General features: G+C 45.4%; 1 protein-coding gene across 2 annotated transcripts in view; it reads left to right on the top strand.

Moving 5' to 3' along the window:
* bbs9 (Bardet-Biedl syndrome 9) overlaps positions 1 to 24,091 on the top strand; it is a 198,066-nt gene that overhangs the window by 77,708 nt on the left and 96,267 nt on the right. For both annotated transcript variants that reach the window (XM_036972411.2, XM_090229005.1), the window contains 2 exons: positions 11,241 to 11,423; positions 18,644 to 18,869. In XM_036972411.2, coding sequence (XP_036828306.2) covers positions 11,241 to 11,423; positions 18,644 to 18,869 — 409 coding nt within the window. The remainder of the gene's footprint in view (positions 1 to 11,240; positions 11,424 to 18,643; positions 18,870 to 24,091) is intronic.

Here is a 24,091-nt window from a genome sequence, read left to right as displayed (position 1 = left end):
CTTTTTGGCAACAATGCAAAACGTTATGTTTGGCGTAAAAGCAACACCCTGAACACACCATCCCCACTGTCAAACATGGTGGTGGCAGAATCATGGTTTGGGCCTGCTTTTCTTCAGCAGGGACAGGAAAGATGGTAAAAATTGATGGGAAGATGGATGGAGACAAATACAGGACCATTCTGGAAGAAAACCTGATGGAGTCTGCAAAAGACCTGAGACTGGGACGGAGATTTGTCTTCCAACAAGACATTGATCCAAAACATAAAGCAAAATCTACAATGGAATGGTTCAAAAATAAACATATCCAGGTGTTAGAATGGCCAAGTCAAAGTCCAGACCTGACAAATGCTCTCCATCCAACCTCACTGAGCTCGAGCTGTTTTGCAAGGAGGAATGGGAAAAAATGTCAGTCTCTCGATGTGCAAAACTGATAGAGACATACCCCAAGCGACTTACAGCTGTAATCGCAGCAAAAGGTGGCGCTACAAAGTATTAACTTAAGGGGGCTGAATAATTTTGCATGCCCAATTTTTCAGATTTTGATTTGTTAAAAAAGTTTGAAATATCCAATAAATGTCGTTCCACTTCATGATTGTGTCCCACTTGTTGTTGATTCTTCACAAAAAAATACAGTTTTATATCTTTATGTTTGAAGCCTGAAATGTGGCAAAAGGTCGCAAAGTTCAAGGGGGCCGAATACTTTTGCAAGGCACTGTATATGTGTATTTATATATATATGTGTGTGTGTGTGTGTATATGTATGTGTGTTTGATATATATTAATCTTTTCACAGAGATTTCCACACAATGGTTATATTGATATATTAAATATGAATTCATCCACAGAGTTCTGCACATATCAGAAGCCTTGCTAATGTGCCCCAGTGGAGCCCAACCAGCTCTCACACACACACCCACACACATACACACACACTCACTCCCCATTTCAGGGGTCAGAAACATGTCAGCAGTGTCCTCTTTCAGGAAACGTGATCGTGGGGCTAAGTGGAGGGGATAAGTCTTATGGACTTACATAAACCAAACCACCACACAGTAGAGGCTGGGAGGGAGAGAGAGCCTTATACCGTTGCCTTATTAAAGTGACACCTGCATTTACATTTAGATTTTTGTCTGTTATGATGCTATGTTGGAGAGGGTCTGTAGACATTTCTCTACTCCGGTCCTCAAGAATGCCCGAGGTTGGACATTCATTTTTTTTTCTGCTTCAACTACTACTCATCTGCTTCAACTACTTAATTTATAGTGAAGCCCTTGATTAGTTGAATGAGACGCGTTTGTGCTAGGATAGAACAAAAACATGCAGCCAACGGCGCTCCTGAAAGCCATAGTTTAAAAATACTGCAGTGTACCCCAAACTGATCACGTCCCTTACCTTGTCTAACCTCTAGTCTGGGAGTGGTTTTTGTGTGTGTTTGGGTTTGTGTTTTCCAGTGTCTCTCTCTGTTTGATGCTAATTTGTAGTCAGGATCTGCAATGTTGTGTCTGGCTTAGATTTGATGTCCTTGTTTTTGTCTCGCACACAAACAGATAGACAATGCACGAGTGATTGAGCAAGTACACACACACACACACACACACACACACACACACACACACACACACACACACACACACACACACACGTCCAAGTATCTCACTAGAGTCAATAACTAGCTTTCAAGTTGAGGGATTAAGAAAAAGCTGATGCGTTTTTTGATAAAGAATGTTGATTGTTGAGGGGAGTTAATGCTACAAAGAAACATGAGTATATTTTAGTTGTCTTGTTAGTTTTCCACTATCGTGTTTCAAGCATTGACTTGCTAATCAGGTCTGTCTCTCTTTGGGAAGACGGAACAAAAAGATAGACAAGGCAAGGGATCACCCAATGGACCAGTGGTATTTAGTTTCTGGACAGAGAGTGTGCATCCTGTATTCATGGGTTTATATGTGCAGTATGTGTGTGCTCTTGCCTGATAGTGCGCATGTCTATAAGTGTGTGTGTGTGTGTGTGTGTGTGTGTGTGTGCAGCCTGGGAGGTGAGCTGTTAATGACAGGCCAGGGGAGTGTGTGTGCTAAAATGACTAGAGAAAAGTCCTGTGTGATTAGAGGCCTCAGTTAGCCTGGCTGAGGCTAAATATGGAAACCGTGTGGAGAGAGACTAAATACTGTCCACTGACTCACACTATTCCAATGACCAATGACAGAGCATCGTCCGAGTATGCTCACTAAGCACTTTAGTAAGTCTGTGTGTAAAAACTGATGCTCTTTACTTCACTATGTTGTTGACACTGTGTCTGTGTTAAAACTGATGCTCTTTACTTCACTATGTTGTTGACACTGTGTCTGTGTGTTAAAACTGATGCTCTTTACTTCACTATGTTGTTGACACTGTGTCTGTGTGTTAAAACTGATGCTCTTTACTTCACTATGTTGTTGACACTGTGTCTGTGTGTTAAAACTGATGCTCTTTACTTCACTATGTCTGTGTGTTAAAACTGATGCTCTTTACTTCACTATGTTGTTGACACTGTGTCTGTGTGGATGTGTTGCAGGTTTGGACCTTTTTGACTTTTGTGTCTGTATTGTGAAAGAGACAGTCAGACAGACAGCATTTGAATATGTGTTTGTGTGTGCGAGACGGAGAGCGCGCGTGTGTGTGTGTGTCTTTTTAAAACAAGCGAACTCAGCAAGAGGGCCAGCCAGGTCATTCCACCCTGTGTAAAACATGTGCTTCGACTAGTGAGGACAGCTTGAATGAGTTTGAAACACACACTCGCTTTCACACACAACCCTTTGTATATTCACACAAAGCGAAGTCCTCAAACTCCCAGCTGTGATATCAAAACTAGCCCTGTAGGCTAACTTACGCCAGAAACAATTAATTCTTTCACTTCTAAAGAGCCAAGATAAATGTTAAATGAGTCTTGACTGTGTGCAGAGAGTCTCTCTCTTTGGGAGTGAGTGTGTGTGTGTGTGAGTGAGTGTGTGCATTTGTCAGGGTATATTAGCGTGTTTTGATTCAGAGTGTATGCTGGGGTGAAGCCCAGCGGTGTGCGTGTGTGTGTGTATCTCTGAACGTGTGTCGCGCCACACGGCTGTGTGCTCTTGAGGTGTACTGAGTGCAGTTGTAGTAATTTGTAGCTGGAGAGTCTGTCGTAGAGATTAATGGAAGGGACATTGGAGGGGACAGGATGTGTGTTTGAGAGACCTGCAACCCTTTGGGGGTGTATAGTGGAGTGTTTCATCACCTGGTCTCACACACACATCTCTCTCTACTCTTGTGTGCGCCCCCCCTCCTTCACATTTGGATCAGACCAACGCCCCATTATCTCATCTCTCTCGGTGGGCCAGGTTGGAACTACTAAGCACTGGTTACAGGGGTGTTCAAATTTAAACCTGTGAGGTTAACTCCCAGGTTTCTATCAGGAGGCCTGGAGCTATGGTGAGGCCTGCACTTCCCTCATATTAATCCCAGGCTGGGTGTCTCTCTGGCAGGGTGTGTCTCTAATTGAGCCCCCTGTCTGGAGCAGTAAGGCCGGACCACCCAGACTCATGGGATGAACCAGTAACCTTGGTGGAAGGTGTGTAGGGACCTACTGTAGGGAGGGATGTGGGAGGAAACTGGGCGGTTGTTTGATGTTCTGGTGTCATTCTCGGCTTGTTATGGCGTTTGCACTCTCAATGGATCTGTGTGATGTGATCAATGTTGATTGAAATTTAAAAGTGAGATCATTGAAGTATAGACATTTGAGAGGAATGGTATTGTACTATGTCTCTTTTGTTTTTTCTTTCTCTCTGTTTCTCTCTATGGAAAAGCAACCCCAACAAGCTCTCTGGTCTCACATTCCCTCGTCTTCTCACCGAGAAAGCAAACGTGAAGCCCTGTCTTTGATAGTCCATGGAAGGTTGTAAATAGTCCTATTTTATTACCTGTCTGTGAACAATAATAAAGTCTATGAAACCATAGGAACACACACACCTCATGCTGCCTTATGATAAAGAGAACCATTCACATGGAGTTGAGAATGGGCAAAGACCCTTCAAATAAATCTGAAAGCTGGAGAGTAGCGGAAGTAGAGGATCGGTGCACAAGTTTGTGTTATAATACACATGTATATAGTCTGGATTCAGACACAAACACATTTGGAATGAAAGAGATGAACAGCATTAAAAAAAGAAGAGAGGAGGAGGGGTGGAGGGGGGAGAGTAGATCATAGCAGCTTTATCTTGGTGGTGTGGTTCAGAGCCTGCCACCACCGCTGATAACCCATCTCAGGTTGCCTCTGTGTGGGTTGCCAGATCTAATCACTGTCCCCCCTTTTATTTCTGTTCTCTCTCTTTCTCTTCCTCTGAATGCTTCTATAAACAAGGCCAGTGTGTTGCCAGATCATCCTCTCTCTTCCCCGCTCTTATCAGAACTGAGAAGACAGTGTTATCTGCGCTAGCTGCGCCGCGGCCGTGACCAAAAACAAAAGCAGTTACTGTCTGTCTCTGCCTCATCCATTGGCTGGCAAGATGCTAATCGCTGCAAATCTCTCTCAGCCGCTTCCCCGCTCTTTGTTACTGTCTCTTTAACTTTTTCTCTCTCTCACACACTTTTTTCTCTCTCTCTCTCACTTTTTTCTCTCACTCTCTCACCTTTTTCTCACTCTCTCACACTTTTTTCTCTCACTCTCTCTCACACTTTTCTCACTCACTTACTCACTCACTAGCTCAAAAAAACTTTATTGGCAAATAAAACAACAGAAATCTCAATGGACATTCAAATGATGGTTAAAATGGCAACAATTGCATAACACTTTTCTCTCGTATCTGTAGGGCTCTCTCTCACCTCAACACTTGTGTGTGCCATTGTGTTTTTACGTGTCTCTGTTTGGGTTAACTCCCTATACGCGTGTGTGTGTGTGTGTGTGTGTGTGTGTGTGTGTGTGTGTGTGTGTGTGTGTGTGTGTATAGAGTTCAGAGTAGGATGTCTGAGAGCAGCCTATCAGTCTTGTAGGAAGAAGAGAAAGTGTCTTTGAGCCATACTGCTGCCTTCAGCTAGTTTTCAGCTCGCTTTGCACTGCACTCTGGGAGAATGCACTGAAGGAAATGGGCGCATTGATTCTGCCCATCGTTAAAGTGTGATTTGAATGATAACCTGGAAAGAGTGAGTCTCTCTGTACCTTGGGATGGAGATGCTTAGCGGATAATCACACATACATACACATATCTTTCTCTCTCTCTCCCACTCTCCTCTCTCTCCTCTCTTTCCCTCTTTTTTTCTTTATGGGTGACATTTTCCACTGTCGAATCACACACATGCAGTGGATACCTCAGATTAAAATGGGGAAATGTTGCTCCAAATCTGTCTCTCTCTCGTGTTGTATGACCTCCCCAGAGAGACAGATGAGTTTGGCCATATCATTTTCCACTGACAGACCGGGTGCACAGCTCACCTCTGCTGTGTGTGGCTGGGCGTATGAGATGTGGGTTGTGTTTGGAGGTTGTCCATGGTGCTTGCTGTGGCCAGCTGAGCTGGAAGGGTCTAATCTGTGGGCTAAACTGAGAATACCTCTTTGCTAATAGCTGTGTCCTTGTCGCTTTACATGAAAGTAACAGTCAGACCCACGTCTTCGCTGCGTTCACATAACACTATCCAAACTCCTCTTTCTCTCCCCAAGGTGCAAGCAGACACCACAAACCCCACAGTGTCAATCACCCACCACCGATGCTAAAATTACACCTAATTCATACACTGGCTACACACACAGATGTCTGTTCAGGCTATATGTATTCCAGCCTCTCCTTCTGTGGCTCTGGCCCTCCAGGAATCATATGTTGGCCAATCTTTGAAGACTTGCTATCCCAACGGGGACCAGAGTATTTTTAGCCCGGTGGAATTTGGGTAGAATCTGAGTGTAGGGGGAAATAGTGGGTGGACACGGTGACACATACTGGTGGGTATTTTGGGGGAGGTAGAGGAGGAGGACTGAGGCGAACCCCCCAGGGGAGGGACAGGCCCTTCTCATTCCTGCTTCTTCTTACGCACACACAGCGGCACACAAATGCACACACATACACTTGCATAAACACAAACACACACAAATGTCAAACACTTGCGCACACATCTACAATTTAAATGCGCACAATATACACCTGTAGGTATGCAGTATGATGTCTGCTGGTGTCTGCCTTGGACATCACTGTGGCATGAACAGTTCTAACTGCTATATGAATGCTTAGTCCTCTCGTGGGCTCACAGTTGTATAACACACACTATGCTAGGGGTTGTGTAGGGGTTATGACTATTTGGTAACGATTTACTTTGAATACATATCTATAAATACAGATCCATAACTCATTAATTACACATCATTTCATGAACGTGTTATAACAGGTCCCAACCGCATTGTTAAAGGTTAACTTCTCTGGGATATGTGGGACGGTAGCGTCCGACCTCGCCAACAGCCAGTGAAATTGCAGGTCGCCAAATTCAAAACAACAGAAATCCAATAATTTAAATTCCTCAAACATACAAGTATTAAACACCATTTTAAAGATAAACTTATTGTAAATCCAGCCACAATGTCTGATTTCAAATGGGCTTTACCGCAAAAGCACACCAAACGATTATGTTAGGTCAGCACCTAACAGCCATTTTCCAGCCAAGGAGAGGGCTCACAAAAGTCAGAAATAGCGATTTAAATTAATCACTAACCTTTGATCTTCATCAGATGGCACTCACAGGACTTCATGTTACACAATAAATGTGTGTCTTGTTCGATAAAGTTAATCTTTATGTCCGAAAACACACCAATTTCAAATTAGGTTATGTTCAGAAATGCATTGTCTCAAACAAACATCCAGTGAAAGTGCAGAGAGCCACATCCAATTACAAAAATTCTCATAATAGACATTGATAAAAGATACAAGTGTTATGCATGGAATTATATATAAACTTGTCCTTAATGCAACCGATGTGTCAGATTTTCAAAAGGCTTTACAGCGAAAGCACACCTTGCGATTATGTTAGGTCAGCACCTAGCCACACAAAAATATACAGCCATTTTCCAAAGAAGGAGAAGTGTCAGGAAAGTCAGAAATAGCGTTATAAATATTCACTTACCTTTGATGATCTTGATCAAAATGCACTCCCAGGAATCCCAGTTCCACAATAAATGTTTGTTTTGTTCGATAAAGTCCATCATTTATGTCCAAATACCTATTTTTTGTTTGCGTGTTTAGCCCAGTAATCCAAATGCTCAATGCAAGATCGCTTAGTGCCGACGAAAAGTTTAAAAAGTTATATTACAGTTCGTAGAAACATGTCAAACGATGTATAGAATCAATCTTTAGGATGTTTTTATCATAAATCTTCAATAACGTTTCAACCGGACAATTCCTTTGTCTTTAGAAATGAAAAGGAACGCAGCTACATCTCATGGCCACACGCATGATTTAGCTCATGGCATTCTGCCAGACACCTGACTCAAATAGCTCTCATTCGCTCCCCCTTCACAGTAGAAGCCTGAAACAAGGTTCTAAAGACTGTTGACATCTAGTGGAAGCCTTGGGAAGTGTAATATGACCCCATAGACACTGTATATTGGATAGGCAAAGACTTAACCTACAAACCTCAGATTTCCCACTTCCTGGTTGGATTTTTTTTTGCCTGCCATATGAGTTATGTTATACTCAGACATCATTCAAACACTTTTAGAAACGTCAGTGTTTTCTATCCAAATCTACTAGTAATATGCATATTCTAGCTTTTGGGCCTTAGTAGCAGGCAGTTTACTCTGGGCACCTTATTATCCAAGCTACTCAATACTGCCCCCCAGTCCCAAAGAAGTTCATGAAATATATCCATAGCATATCTATAGAGTATTCATGTCATGCTATGCAAGAGCTCATATCTAGGTATCTTAATAGATGCATCATTACAATGAAAGTGTAGTGTCATCATTATGGCTGTTCTCAAAAGTGTGCTTCTGCCATACCAGGGATAGTGAATATGCCTAAAGGCCAAGCCATGTTTTTAAAATGATGCTGATCTGTAGAATGTACTAGACTCATTTCCCCCACTGTCCGGTATAGGCCTGTGACAACGATTTTCTCCTCCCCACTAAGGTGAATGGAGCATAAATATCCCCACAGGATTTAATCATCAGGGTATATTTTACAGATCAAATTGTCTTGTTGATATCGTAACTCATTAACAGCCCTCCTCCACTTCAAAATGAGACCTAAGTTGGTCGTACTGGTCTAACGCACACATGAAGGTTTTTTGTATGCATTCTATGCAATCAAAGTCAAATATATTTCCACATTCATACAGCAGTACGTCATGGTAATTAACTGTGCAGTTTACCACTGAACACCAACATTAAAAGTCTATGTATGAATTCTATGCAGTCAATGTACTGTCATTTCTATTTTCCCATTCATAAAGTAGCATAGAGGTTAAGAGCATTGGAACAGTAACCGAAAGGTCGCTGGTTCGAATCCCTGTGAAAAATCTGTCTGTACTCTTGAGCAAGGCACTTAACCCTAATTACTCCTGGAAGTAGTTCTGGAGAAGAGCGTCTGCTTAATGACTAAAATGTAAATGTTATATCAAAAAGAATACAGATACAATGTTAAAGGTAATATGAATATTTTATTTCTTAAAATGTATCCTTTATTTAACTAGGCAAGTCAGTTAAGAACAAATTCTTATTTACAATGACGGCCTACTGTGGAACAGTGGGTTAATAACTGCCTTGTTCAGGGGCAGAACAACACATTTTTACTTTGTCAGCTCAGGAATTTGAACTAACAACCTTGTGGTTCCTGGCCCAACACTCTAACCACTAGGCTACCTGCCACCCATGTAAACAATTGCTGAAGGCATCGTTGAAGAATCCTACTATTGACATTTTTCAGTTTAACTTTTCTTGAGTAGGTTTAACAAAGATTCATATTAAAAGCATTCACATTCAAGTCCCCATTTTAGACATAGCAATAACTATTTTAGTGAGTAAAATGTACTAACACAGGGTGATAAAGCAAGCAAGCATTTCACTCTTATTCACTAATGTTGAAGCTAGCTAGCTAAGCCCCTGTGGCACACTGTCAACATGTTAATTGTCGTCAAACTCATGAAACATTTGGGTAATGTTATTTCACTATTTACATTGTACTTTGGCACATTACAGACCTTTTTAAAACAGGACAAGTTAAAAGACAGAAAACAGTTGTCACGCCCTGACCTGAGTATTCTTTGTTTTCTTTATATATTTTGGTTTAGGTCAGGGTGTGACGAGGGTGGTATGTGTGTTTTGTCTCATCTAGGGTTTTGTACCTTCTAGGGGTTTTGTAGGTTCATGGGGTTGTTTACCATCTAGGTGTTTATGTAGGTCTATGGTTGCCTAGATTGGTTCTCAATTTCAGGCAGGTGTTTATCATTGTCTCTGATTGGGAACCATATTTAGGCTGCCATCTTTGGGTATTTCGTGGGTTATTGTCTGTTATGTTGCATGTTAGCACTGTGTTCATTAGCAGTCACGTTCGTTTGTTAATTTGTTCAGTGTACTTCGTGTTTTTTCGTCATCCATTAAACTATGCATTTACACCACGCTGCGCTTTGGTCTCCTCCATACGACGATCGTGACAACAGACACTTTTGAAACGTCTATTGACAGTTGGAAAACTTGTTGACATTGCCAGGGGCTTAGCTAGCCCCTAGCTAGGATTACTAAATTAGTGAATAAGGGGGAAAAGCTAGCTAGCTTTACCACCTTGTGTTAGTACGTTTTACTCACTTAAAATACAGTGAGCTCCAAAAGTATTAGGACAGTGACACATTTTTTACAGCTAGTCTTTGCACAGGACTAAATCTCGCTTCCCCCATCCCTCTCACTATAACCTATATGAATTAGCATGGTGTCGTGGCCTTTCTGGTTAAATGTGCCTCTGTGTTCCCCTCAGCTGGCATCAATCAGCGCTGCGTTTGGTCCCACACAATGCAGCCCTTGACTGGGAACCTCCATTTGGCTCGGCTTGGCAGGGCGGCCCTTTTTATCAATACACACCAATCTTTACTACCAAATTCACCCCTTTGAAAGTCAGTTTCCTCTAGAGGTTTTCTTTGGGAGGAGCTGGGGGGGTGGGGGTCGAGACGTTTGTTTAACGTTTGGCTGAGTGACATGGTTGCCGGGGAGATGGAAGTGGCTGGGGGGGACTGGAGGGTTAATGGTTACGTGGGGGTGTTTGGCTTACAGTGCCGCAGTACTCCCTGTGTGGTGTGTGCGTGCGGGCAGCACAGGAGGCTACTGAGGGAGGACGACTCATAATAATGACTAGAATGGAATGAATGAACATGGAAACCATGTGTTTGTGTTTCCATACCATTCCATTAATTCCGTACCAGCCATGACTAGGAGCCCGTCCTCCCCAGTGAAGGCTCCACCTGTGGTGTGCAGATAAACAGTTGTGTGCTGTCCAACACACCATAATGTAGTACTCTCCCACTAGCCTACATGCACCACTATAGGGTTGCTTTTACTTTCCCTCTAGATTCCAGTGCATTCATGAATCGAGGTGGTCTCCCATGGTGAAACTGAATACGGAGTTGAAGCCCAACTCTTACCTGCAGTTTGCCATTAGTCACACATCCACAGACAGGATATTCTCACTCTTTCCTTTCCCCTCCTCTTGACTTCCCCTCCTCTCTTATTTCTCTCCCTCTGACGTGCCTTCTCTTGTTCTGTTCACCTTCATCCATCTTCTTCTGTCATTGCTCGTTCATGTTGTCCCCCTCATCCGTCCCAAAAATGGAAGTATTGACCTCCGGTTCAGGTTCAACTCTCAGACCACACCTAGAGACGCTGCAGAGCCACCTCCCTCTCATTACTCATTCACATGGCTTACGGAGTTGACTTCTAGAGAAGGTTACTGATGAGTTACGGAGTTGACTTGTAGAGAATGTTACTGATGAGTTACGGAGTTGACTTGTAGAGAACGTCTTCTATGGCTCCAGGCGATGGATTAACATGAATGACTTGGATGAGTCCCTGTGTTGACCCTGAAGCCTTGTTTCCATTGGCACTTTAAATCAGGGCCCCATTCAATCACTTATCATTCTAGTGGACAACAGGAAACTAATTGCTTGTATAAAGTACCTTTGCGTTACGGAGTTGACACTTGATTCAGAGTTGCTTAGATAAGTTGCTTCTGGTGAATGACAGCAGGCCCTGACTCTCTCTCTCTCTCTGTCAGGTGATAGCGTTGGCAGATGCAGCGGAGGAGAACCGGGCATGTCTGAATCAGGCGTTTGTCCGTCTGCGCAGCGCCACCCACCTCCTCATTCTCCTGGTCTCCCTGTGGCAGGGCCTCAACACAGAGCAGAACGCCATCCTGGAGGCTACGCTGTTACCCTTGCTACAGGACACACCACAGCTGGTGAGACACACACACTTTTAGCCCTGCTACAGGACACACCACAGCTGGTGAGACACACACACTGTTAGCCCTGCTACAGGACACACCACAGCTGGTGAGACACACACACTGTTACCCCTGCTACAGGACACACCACAGCTGGTGAGACACACACACACACTGTTACCCCTGCTACAGGACACACCACAGCTGGTGAGACACACACACACACACACTGTTACCCCTGCTACAGGACACACCACAGCTGGTGAGACACACACACACACACTGTTACCCCTGCTACAGGACACACCACAGCTGGTGAGACACACACACACTGTTACCCCTGCTACAGGACACACCACAGCTGGTGAGACACACACACACACACTGTTACCCCTGCTACAGGACACACCACAGCTGGTGAGACACACACACACACACACTGTTACCCCTGCTACAGGACACACCACAGCTGGTGAGACACACACACACACACACTGTTACCCCTGCTACAGGACACACCACAGCTGGTGAGACACACACACACTGTTACCCCTGCTACAGGACACACCACAGCTGGTGAGACACACACACTGTTACCCCTGCTACAGGACACACCACAGCTGGTGAGACACACACACACTGTTACCCCTGCTACAGGACACACCACAGCTGGTGAGACACACACACACACTGTTACCCCTGCTACAGGACACACCACAGCTGGTGAGACACACACACACACTGTTACCCCTGCTACAGGACACACCACAGCTGGTGAGACACACACACTGTTACCCCTGGTACAGGACACACCACAGCTGGTGAGACACACACACTGTTACCCCTGGTACAGGACACACCACAGCTGGTGAGACACACACACTGTTACCCCTGGTACAGGACACACCACAGCTGGTGAGACACACACACTGTTACCCCTGGTACAGGACACACCACAACTGCTGGGAAAACACACACACACACACACACACACACACACACACACACACACACACACACACACACACACATTGCTTTCTCGCTCTCTCTCCTCATCTGTCTCCTGGCTGCTTGACCCAAGTCTCCCCCTCTGACCCTGGAGAATAAACACAAAGTACCTCAGTGATCTGTCCTGAAGCCCCTAAGTGGTTCTGCTACCACACACTCTCTCCCAGGTGCCACTGAATATACTCCTGGCAGCTCCACAGAGGATGAGGACGGTGTTACTGACCTGTGTGTAAAGAGAAGGGTTATATCTAGACGGATTGAATGTAATCGGGACAATGGAGAGGAGACGAATAGGCCTGATTCCAAACCACAATGTACACCCTTCCCTCTCACCCTCACAGATATACAGGGAGTAGTGATGTTTCCTCCCACAGGCCTCCAATAGGCTAGTGCAGTTTCAGATAGTGTAGCTTTGAACTGGAGCCTGTATTCAACCCTGATGTCCCTTTGGTCAAGGAAGGCTATGGCAGTGAGAATGCGGTAGGGGGGGTGAGGGGGACATTTTCTGAGAGGGCCAGAGGGGTCTTGTTCGGTTGTGTATGTGTGTCACAGGGGAGTTGTTCTGTTAGCAATTTAGACTCACATAAACAAGTGTGTTGAGAGAAGCCCTCCATGAGTCCACGTGATACGATGACAGATTTCTGCTCCCATAGAGACCGAAAGTGTGTGTGTGCTCTCACCAGTTGTGGTGTGTGTGTATGTGTGTGACAGACAGACAGACACAGACAGACACAGACAGACACAGACAGACACAGACAGACACAGACAGACACAGACAGACACAGACAGACACAGACAGAGACAGACAGACAGACACAGACAGAGACAGACAGACAGACACAGACAGACACAGACAGACACAGACAGACACAGACAGACACAGACAGACACAGACAGACACAGACAGACACAGACAGACACAGACAGACACAGACAGACACAGACAGACACAGACAGACACAGACAGACAGACAGACACAGACAGACAGACACAGACAGACACAGACAGACAGACAGACACAGACAGACACAGACAGACACACACAGACACAGACAGACACACACAGACACAGACAGACACACACAGACACAGACAGACACACACAGACACACACAGACAGACACAGACAGACACAGACAGACACAGACAGACACAGACAGACACAGACAGACACAGACAGACACACACAGACACAGACAGACACACACAGACAGACACACACAGACAGACAGACACAGACAGACAGACACAGACAGACACAGACAGACACAGACAGACAGACACAGACAGACACAGACAGACACAGACAGACAGACACAGACAGACAGACAGACACAGACAGACAGACACAGACAGACACAGACAGACACAGACAGACAGACAGACAGACAGACAGACAGACAGACAGACACAGACAGACAGACACAGACAGACAGACACAGACAGACACAGACAGACAGACACAGACACAGACAGACAGACACAGACAGACAGACACAGACACAGACAGACACAGACACAGACAGACACAGACAGACAGACAGACAGACAGACAGACACAGACAGACAGACAGACAGACACAGACAGACAGACAGTCAGTCAGTCAGTCAGTCAGTTCCATAGCCCGTCTGTCTCTTAGTGTTTCCACTGTGATTAAACGCATGACATCTCATCATCACACAGGTTAGAGGTGTGTCTATATACAGTCCTCTCTATTTACCAAATTGCACACCAAATACCCCCACTGCCCCTTCAAGAGAGACATAGGGACAGGTTGCTAACACACACACATCTGCAAACACAACCTCACTGTGATAGACACCCCCTTACACACATACACACACTTTGTCTTTCATTACCACACACACAGTAAACACGCCCGAGAGCACACATCCGAGCAGACATCCAGTCAGCCTGCACCTGATGAGGCCCCAGAGAGATGGAGTCACTGAGAGTGAGAGTATGTATGTATTTCGGTGTTTGTTGTTGTGGTTGCTCTTGTGAATGGGATTAAGTTAATGAAAGGTAATTATGGTCAGGCCCGCTGCATTAGCCCATACGTGTGGAGAGATGGGCTATTTTAGGAAGCGCTACTCACACTGGGTAGAAATAAAGATAACGTACTGTACGGAAAGGACCAGGCCAGGAGCTAATAGGAGCATCTGACACACATACATGAGGGTGTGTGTGCGTGCGTGCGTGATATATTTATGTGTGAGTCAGAGATTGTCTTTGGCCCCTCGTCTCACCTATTTGACCTCTTTTTTTTTAGACATTTTTTCATCTCCGGTGAGGTCGTCACAGGTGAACGAGATTCCCTTTCCCCACGGACGCTCCCAGGACTGGAATTCCAATTGGGATAAGTCCTTGGAATTCTGTGGATTGGAATAAGGCTTCTGTGAAGGATTGGGAGGAGTGGTAGAATGGATTAGTGAAGAGAGAATAGAATTAGGTGGGAATGAGAAACGGAGAGAGAAAGAGGCTCTAGACCTGTGCAACTGGGCTGATTTTAAACAAGGAAGAGGGGGATGGAGATAGAAGAGGAGAAATGCTGCAGAGGAGCGCTCCGCTGTACTCCCTGTTCCCCCACGACTGTGTGGCTTTGCACGACACCAACTCCATCATCAAGTCTGCTGACGACACCACGGTTGTAGGCCTGATAACCAACGACGACAAGTCAGCCTATAGGAAGGAGGTAAGTGAACTGGCATTGTGGTGCCAGGACAACAACCCCTCAATGTCAGCAAAACAAAGGAGTTGATTGTTGACTTCAGGAAGCAGAGGGAACATTCCCCGATCCACATCAACAGGACTGCAGTAGAGAGAGTCAGCAGTTTTTAAGTTCCTCGGGGTGGTTGAGGGGCAGCTCTCGAGGGGAACTGGGCTGGTGGCCGAGAAGTCAGGTTGCTGGTACGGTTCCCCGAATCGTCTGGTTGGGGGATCTGTCCTTGTGGCCTTGGCCTGGGCACTTGACCCTTGTTGCTCCTTGGGTCGCTCTAGATGGGAGTCTCTGCTGGATGACAGAATGTAATGTCATTTTCAGCAGCTTCACTGGAGATTATATATAATAAAGAAGTTCCTTGTGGTCCACGTAACAGAGGGCTTGACATGGACCAACAACGCCACCATTCTTGTCAAGAGGGCGCAACAGCGTCTCTACTTCCTAAGGCAGCTGAAGAAATTCAGCATGCCACCCTGGGTCCTCTCCAAATACTACCGCGGCACCATCGAGAGCGTCCTGACCGTTTACTACTGCAAATACTGCACAATTTAAACACCTTCTTCCCAATCCCCCCTTTTCTGATACATGTGTAAATATTGGGATATACATTGTGCCTTCCTGTATTATACTTATGCTAAAATGTTTATTCTATTCTACTGAGCCATTCGTATTCTTATCTTTTCTTATTTCTTAATGTTGTATTGTTGAAGGAACCTGCAAGTAAGCATTACGTTGGGAAACCTAGTCAGTTACACAACTGAATGCAGTCACCTGAAATGTGTCTTCCGCATTTAACCCAGAGAGGTGCGGGTGGCTGCATTAATCGACGTCCACAGTTCCCGGGGAGCAGTTGTTGTTTGGGGTTAACTGCCTTGCTCAAGAGCAGAACAGCAGATTTTTCCACCTTGGGGATTTGAACCAGCGACTTTTCAGTTACTGGCCCAAAGCTCTTAACCGCTAGGCCACCTGCCACAGTATACTATGTGTAGCCTGTACATACGACTAATAAAACTAGAAACTTGAGAGTGAAGTTTCTCTCTTGTCGTCTCTTATCCTTCATGACCACTGATCCATAGCCTCTCTTTGCCGCAGTAAAACAGGAGGGAAGAAGGTAAGGGGGAGAAGAGAGGAGGAGAAGGGTCACAGGAAACACATCTCTCTGGTAATTGACCGGGCGCTCGTTTAGCTTGGCCCGACCCAGCAGATTGATGCGGCCAACCAGAACAACCTCCTTCTCCCCCTATTTTTTTTTTCTTCCACTTGTTCTCGCTCTCCGTTTCTTTCCCTCGCTTTCCACTCTGCTGTGAATAGAGCTCCTGACTCTTAATGTCTCAGTTCTATTCCTGCACCCTGAAGTTTACATTACTAGAAACTAGTACTAGAAACCTCTCTACCGCTCGCCTTTTCCTCCTCCCCCACACTTCCCTCTCTCCATATGTCTCGCTAGCTGTCTCTTCATTTCATTTCTTCTTCTCTTGATGGAAATTCAAAGGAGGAGTATTGTCAGGAGTTGAGTACAATGTTCATTTGATTGTGTTAGTAATGAATTGCAAAATGCACAGAAAGGGGAGCTAACCACTCATACAATGAAAAAGGATGAGATACGGTTTGCTTTTACATCAGGTCATATGTGGAACTACTAAAGTGTTCAATTATATAAAATCTGCCTGTGACAATAAATATTTCTGGATTAGTCGGGGATTTGATTCTATAGAAATGATTTTGCTTTGCTTGGCTCACAGCATGACATTGTATTTCCAGTCTCTTCTCATGGTCTTTAAATGACTTTTCCAGTCAAGTTGAGCATGTCAACTTTGAGGGATTACTGTCTGAACCTTTGTCAGTCCCCATGGGAGTCCTTCATGTTAGGCCCCATTCTGTTATCCATAATCACAAGTTATTTTGAAATCGCAACTGGGATTTCCACAATGTGCCTTGTCAGAGGGGAAGTGACCTCTATTTATTACCAGACAAAAAGACTTCTCCATTCCCTCCCACAGCTTCTTGTTCTCCTGACCTTCACTTTCTCTTAATCACAAACAAAGATGTCCAAGGTCATCCTCAGCATGCAAGATGTCCATTATCACTCTACCATATGATTTGCCACTTGGGCCCAGTTCCAAACCCATTGCTGTGCCCTTCACTGCCCTTCATTTCAAATTGAAATTGAGAAGCCATGTAGCCGGGCGGTTAAGAGCGTTGGGCCAGTAACTGAAAGGTCGCTGGTTCGAATCCCCGAGCTGACTAGGTAGAAAATCTGTGCCCTTGAGCAAAGCATAACCCTAATTAAGTAAATGTATATCCTAATATTGTTACCCAGCTGGTGAAATCTGTACTGTTAGTCCAGTTCAACATGTTGGGGGTCCTGATAGCCTGTTGAAAGTTATTGTTTCAGTGTGAGTTGAGATCTATGTTCTACTGCCTTCTTCCTCAATAGTCTCCCTTTCTCTCGCCTCTACTGCTTTCTCTCCCCCTTATATTTCTCTCTCCATTTCATTATTTTTTTCCTCCTCTCTCTCTCTGTCAGGTCTCTTCCCTGTCATCATCATTATGGGTCTGATTACCTGTCATTAGGGCTCATTAGAGGCCTATCAGCATGGCGGCAGGGGGGCAGTCTCAGCCCCACACCCTGGCTGCCTGTCAACACCCCCACAGCCCAGCTCGGTCTGCCTGGACTATCTTAGATTGTGTGTGTGGGGGGTGCGAGGGATGTGTCCGTGTGTATGAGAGATGGTCAGATAAGATCATTTTCTCTTTCTCCGGGAGAGGCAATTGGATTGAATGATAATTGGTCCTGTTTCACGTCTGAGGGATTCACATTATTGGCTCGTCTGCGGGGTGAATTTTGTATCTGCTCTCTGTGTTTCTGCAGAATGTGCTCATCTGTGTAGAAACAGTATACGGTTTTGTGTGTGTGTGGCTGGCGCACGTATGTACAATACCGCATGCCTATGCCGGCGTGTTTGTCGTGATACCTGTGTGTGTGTGTGTGTGTGTGTGTGTGTGTGTGTGTTTCTCACACACGGAAGGGATCAGGCAGTGTTTATGCTAGACTGGGATGGAACAGACTCGTACAGTAGTAGCTAGATAAACAGACTGTCTCGGCCTGTAAATACTACAGTTTTTCATGGTAGTACATCATCCTGGACACAGGGGGCACTATGCATTCAAGGCCAGACTATTGGGTTGTGACGTCTGCCAGACAGGGTGCATCTCAATAGTCAGAAGTCACTTCCTCTCGTTGTATGATTTATTCCTCTTTCCTGGAAATCTGATCTGAATCTCACTTATACATGTATGGACCACATGCCCAGCTTCTCTCTTTCTCCCTGTTTTCTCTCTATCGAATTATGTCACTTTTTGTTCTCTCACTCTTTTCGATCACTGTCTATTGTTCTCTACCTTCTTTCCCCATTTCCTACTTTGCTCTCCCTAACCCCCCTGTCTCATATGTTCGAATAACAGAATACCTGTCTCTGTGTGTGTGTCTCTCTCTCTCTCAGGGTTGGGAGGAGAGTGTGGACGCGGCCGTGTCTCACCTCCTGAGGACCTGTCTGTCTCGCAGCCCTAAGGATCAGGCCCTGTCTCTGTCCACCTCCCAGCTCAACATGCCCAAAGACACGGTCCGCCTGAAGAAGCACATCACCCTGCTGTGTGACCGCCTGGGCAAGGGTGGACGGCTGTCCCTGGCCTCCGAGGCCAACGTACCCACACCAGTCATGATGCCAGGTGAGAGAGGGGAAGAGTGTTTGTGTGTCTCTCGGTGTGTGTGTGTGTGAGAAAAAGCAGTTTCTCTTCATTAGTGTTCAGTATAGCCTTTAATGATGCCATTAACCCCTTCCTCTGAGAATGCCTAATAAATCCTGTCCCACTGAGGCGTGTGTGTGCACGCTCTGTATGTTGTTCCAGTGTTAACCCCTGGCTGTGAGAATGTCTAGTAAACACTATTCCCCTGGTAAAGGTGTTATGGTTGGAGAGAAGAGCACATGTCTCAATCATAGCCCTGTTTATGGCCTTAACACACTCTCAGGCCTACAGTGGTGTGTGTGTGGGTGCCCAACCACCACCCCCATGGTTCATTGAGTTCTAACAAAAGTGTGTGTTTGTGTCTGAACCTCATTAAGCAGGCCAAATAACTTTTTACCCCCACTCCTTTTATGCTTCTTCCTTCCTTCCTTCGCTCTCGCTCTCGCTCTCTCGCTCTCGTGCTCTCGTGCTCTCGTGCTCTCTCGCTCTCTCGTGCTCTCTCTCTCTCTCGCGCTCTCTCTCTCTCTCTCTCTCTCTCTCTCTCTCTCTCTCGCTCTCTCGCTCTCTCGCTCTCTCGCTCTCTCGCTCTCGCGCTCTCGCAGTCTCTCTCTCTCTTGCGCTCTCTCTCTCTCTCGCGCTCTCTCTCTCGCGCTCTCTCTCTCTCTCGTGCGCTCTCTCTCTCTCGTGCTCTCTCTCTCTCGTGCTCTCTCTCGCGCTCTCTCTCTCTCGTGCTCTCTCTCCCCCTTGCCCCTCTTTTGCAGTCACCCCTCACACGTATAAGTGTGTTGATGACAAATCAACTCGACCATTTCCCTTCAGTAGTTCTCTCCCTAGTTTCCACCCCATCAAACACAGCAGTTGATTAATGCGAGATGTTTAATATGATATATGAGGACTGTTGATGGACACAGGGGCAGTATTGTGAAGAGGTAGGTAGCCACCAGACTAATGAATATGGACACAGTGGAGGGAGGAAATATTAACCATGGTTTTCCAGTTGAAAACCTCCCGCTCCGCAAACAGAAGAATTAGTTGCCTTTATTGAGTGCTTTACGCATTCATGCTTTGGAGTTTGTAATTAACTCACGACATGGATATGGGTTCTTGACCCAGAATACTTTGAGAGTTCTGGGATGGTGTAGTTGTATTTTTTATTTAAATGTATTTTGATGTTGTTAAGCTTGACATTGTTTGTTGTTAGCCTTACAGTACACAACGCTGCCATGGTAGTGGCATAGATGCTAGGGTCTTAGGACTGTTACTGTATGGATGTGGGCAGTAAACCCACATCGCAATAGTGTGTGTTATATGGGACTATTGGAGGTATCCCTTATATGATGTCCATCCAGGGTGTGTGTGTCTGTGTCAGAGTCCTGCACAGCTTTTTTTTTGAGATATCCGACATCAGGCCAGCCCGACCCACCCTCAAAGTATTGTTCCGAGAGCCGTTCCGTGACCCACCAAATTACATCCAATTTATGTCATTGTTTTCATGACTCCGTAATAGTATGCTATTATTCCCCTTCCCTGTATGAATGAATTTGTCTGGATGTCTATTCAACAGTTGTGTAAAAGGAAACCATCCTTGAGATGTTTCTACAACTTGTTTCTACAACTTGACTGGAGTCCTTGTGGTAAATTCAATTGATTGAACTTGATTTGGAAAGGTACACACCTGTCTATATACAGTAAGGTCCCACAGTTGACAGTGCATGTCAGAGCAAAAACCAAGCAATAAAGTCGAAGGAATTGTCCGTATAGTTCAGAGACAGGATTGTGTCTAGGCACAAATCTGGGGAAGGGTACCAAAAAATGTCTGCAGCATTGAATATCCCCAAGAACACAGTGGCCTCCACCTTTCATTCTTTAAAAAACACGGACATGCCGGCCGGCCAAACCCTCCCCTAACCCGGACGACACTGGGCCAATTGTGCGTTGCTTCATTTTTTAAATTGTACCTTTATTTAACTAGGCAAGTCAGTTAAGAACAAATTCTTACTTTCAATGACGGCCTAGGAACAGTGGGTTAACTGCCTTGTTCAGGAGCAGAATGACAAATCTTTACCTTGTCAGCTCGGGAATTCGATCTTGCAACCTTCTGGTTACGAGTCCAACGCTCTAACCACTAGACTACCTGCCGCCCCATGAGACCCCCATGGGTCTCCCAGTCGTGACCAGCTGTGACACAGCCCGGGATCAAATGTGGATCTGTAGTGACACCTCAAACACTGCAATGCAGTGCCTTAGACCGCTGCGCTACTCGGGAGGCCTGGCCTCTACCATTCTTAAATGGAAGAAGTTTGGAACCACCAAGACTCTTCCTAGAGCTGGCCAAACTGCGCAATCGGGGGAGAAGAGCCTTGGTCAGGGAGGTGAGCAAGAACCTGATGGTCACTCTGACAGAGCTCCAGGGTTCCTCTGTGGAGATGGGAGAACCTTCCAGTAGAACAACCATCTCTGCAGCATTCAACCAATAAGGTCTTTATGGTTGAGTGACCACTCCCCAGTAATTGGCACATGACAGCCCACTTGGAGTTTCCCAAAAGGCAGCTAAAAGACTCTCTGACCGTGAGAAACAAGATTCTCTGGTCTGATGAAACCAAGATGGAACTATTTGGCCTAAATGTCAAGTGTCACATCTGGAGGAAAGCAGGCACCACTCATCACCTGGCCAATACCATCCCTACGGTGAAGCATGGTGGTGGCAGCATTATGCTGTGGGGATGTTTTTCACCGGCAGGGACTTGGAGACTAGTCAGGATCAAGGGAAAGATGAACGGAGCAAAATAAAGAGAGATCCTTGATTAAAACCTGCTCCAGAGTCCAACGGACATCAGACTGTGGGTGAATGTTCACCGTCCATCAGGACAACGTCACCACTAAGCACACAGCCAAGATAACGCAGGACTGGCTTCAGGACAAGTCTCTGAATGTCCTTGAGCGGCCCAGCCAGAGCACAAACTTGAACCAGATCAAACATCTCTGGAGAGAGCTGAAAACAGCTGTGCAGGGACACTCCCCATCCAACCTGACAGAGCTTGAGACGATCTGCAGAGAAGAATGGGAGAAACTCCCCAAATACAGGTGTGCCAAACTTTTAGCGTCAAACCCAAGAAGACTAATCGCTGCCAAAGGTGCTTCAACAAGGTACTGAGTAAAGGGTCTGAATACTTATGTAAATGTAAAATTTCAGTTGTTTTTTAAGACATTTGCAACAAATGCTTTGTCATTATTGGGTATTGTGTATACATTGATGAGGGAAAAAAAACAATATCATTCATTTTAGAATAAGGCTGTAACGTAACAAAATGTGAAAAAAGTGAAGGGGTCTGAATACTTCCGAATGCACAGTAGGCTGCAAAAATAGGCTACATTTTTTTAATAGGCTATTATATGGATATTCAAATTTTTACTAGCCGCACCGGTTTACACTTTATATGGCCTGCGTATGGTCTAAATAAACAAAAGCCTGAATTAACGCAGGCTAATAATGAACTGATATTTAATTTGAATTATCATAAACAATTACCTGCTTGCTGTATATCCATCTACCAGTTTGTTGTCCTTACGAACTGGGGATTTCCCTCACGCAGCATCTGTTTTCACGATGATGTAGCCTATTCCTCCATCATAACCTTTCTTTTTATTTCTTTAGTTAGTCCTATGTTACCCATTTTCGCGTGAGCTAGGCTAGCCAGAGAAAGTAAATTTGGCATTGCCTATTCTCACGTGGGGGGGAGGGAACAAAAGCTCTGCACCTAGACGAATTAGAATGTTTCAGCACCGCATAAATAATGGACAGTTCCCTGCTCCACACTCTCTCAATACGTCCCTGCTCCACACTCTCTCAATACGTCCCTGCTCCACACTCTCTCAATACGTCCCTGCTCCACACTCTCTCAATACGTCCCTGCTCCACACTCTCTCAATACGTCCCTGCTCCACACTCTCTCAATACGTCCCTGCTCCACACTCTCTCAATACGTCCCTGCTCCACACTCTCTCAATACGTTCATCGCTGGAAGCCTCGCCGTTCACAGAATGAAATTCTCAACACAATTTGTTTTAGTGGTGTGAATCCGACCTGATGCAGAACTGTAGTGTGTGTGTGTGTGTGTGTCAATATTGAGCGGACAGGATCCATGTCGTCCGGTCTCTTTCCTTTCACTGTTGTTCTGCTGCCAAAACACACACACACACACACACACACACACACATACACACACACACACATACACAGAGCGAGAGAGTCAAGCGACTCCTGTATGACCAAAGCCCTGTCACTCTTTATGTAAACAGTCATTTGTTACAAACCCCAAAGATGTTGCTGTTTCAATCGGCTGTAAACGCAAAAGTTGTTTACGTTTCCAACAACACTGGCGGCAACAGTCTCCCATGGAGACTGGGCACACGCACGCACGCACGCACGCACCACTTCATGGCCTTGCAGTACACCCTATTCCAGGCATTGTATAAAAATGGATGGATGGATAGGATTTGTAGTTTGTATGAACTTCCCACTACCAATACTGTGTGGGACCTGACAGTTGAAAAAACACATACAGTACACAGACACAAATGTACTGTACTCCCTGATAGAGCCTATTTGTGCTTATATTTGTTCCTGAAGGATATACAGAATATTTTCTCTCTTATGACACACACACATACTTGTAAGATGTGTAGATTCCTGTCTCCGGTACACAGTGAGACCCTCTTCTGTTGTTCTCATCTCTCCAGCTCACCCTCTCCTTACCTGAACCTGTGTCTCGCTCTGATGACATCACCTGGGCGGCCTGCTGAGACGCTGGTTGTAACAGCTGCTCTTGGCCCTTGCTCTCTGTCTCTCACGCACGCACACACACACACACACACGCACACATACACTCTATCAGCAGCACCTGATGGTATCAGTTCAGTCAGTACTGTTTATCACATGGCCTTCATTACTCAGAACTGTTAGCTTTGCTCTGTCATTAGGTCAAATGTTGGGCTGCTTTACAATATGGCTGTGGATTTGGTGTTGTGGGTGTAATGTTGCTCTCTCCCTTGTATCTCTCTGTCTCTCTTGTTTACTCTATCCATGTCTGTCAGTAAGCATAGCTTAAGGTCTCTCTACTTGAAGTTCATCATAGAATGGACTAGATGTTGTGGCCTTCTTGTTTTGTGTGTTTTCACTGTACATTTATTTCAGTGTGTGTGTG

Source organism: Oncorhynchus mykiss, chromosome 3 (genome assembly GCF_057628025.1).
Source record: "Oncorhynchus mykiss isolate SJ-2025 chromosome 3, ASM5762802v1, whole genome shotgun sequence".
NCBI classification, from domain to species: Eukaryota; Metazoa; Chordata; class Actinopteri; order Salmoniformes; family Salmonidae; genus Oncorhynchus; species Oncorhynchus mykiss.
This window is presented reverse-complemented; position numbering and strand designations above follow the sequence as displayed.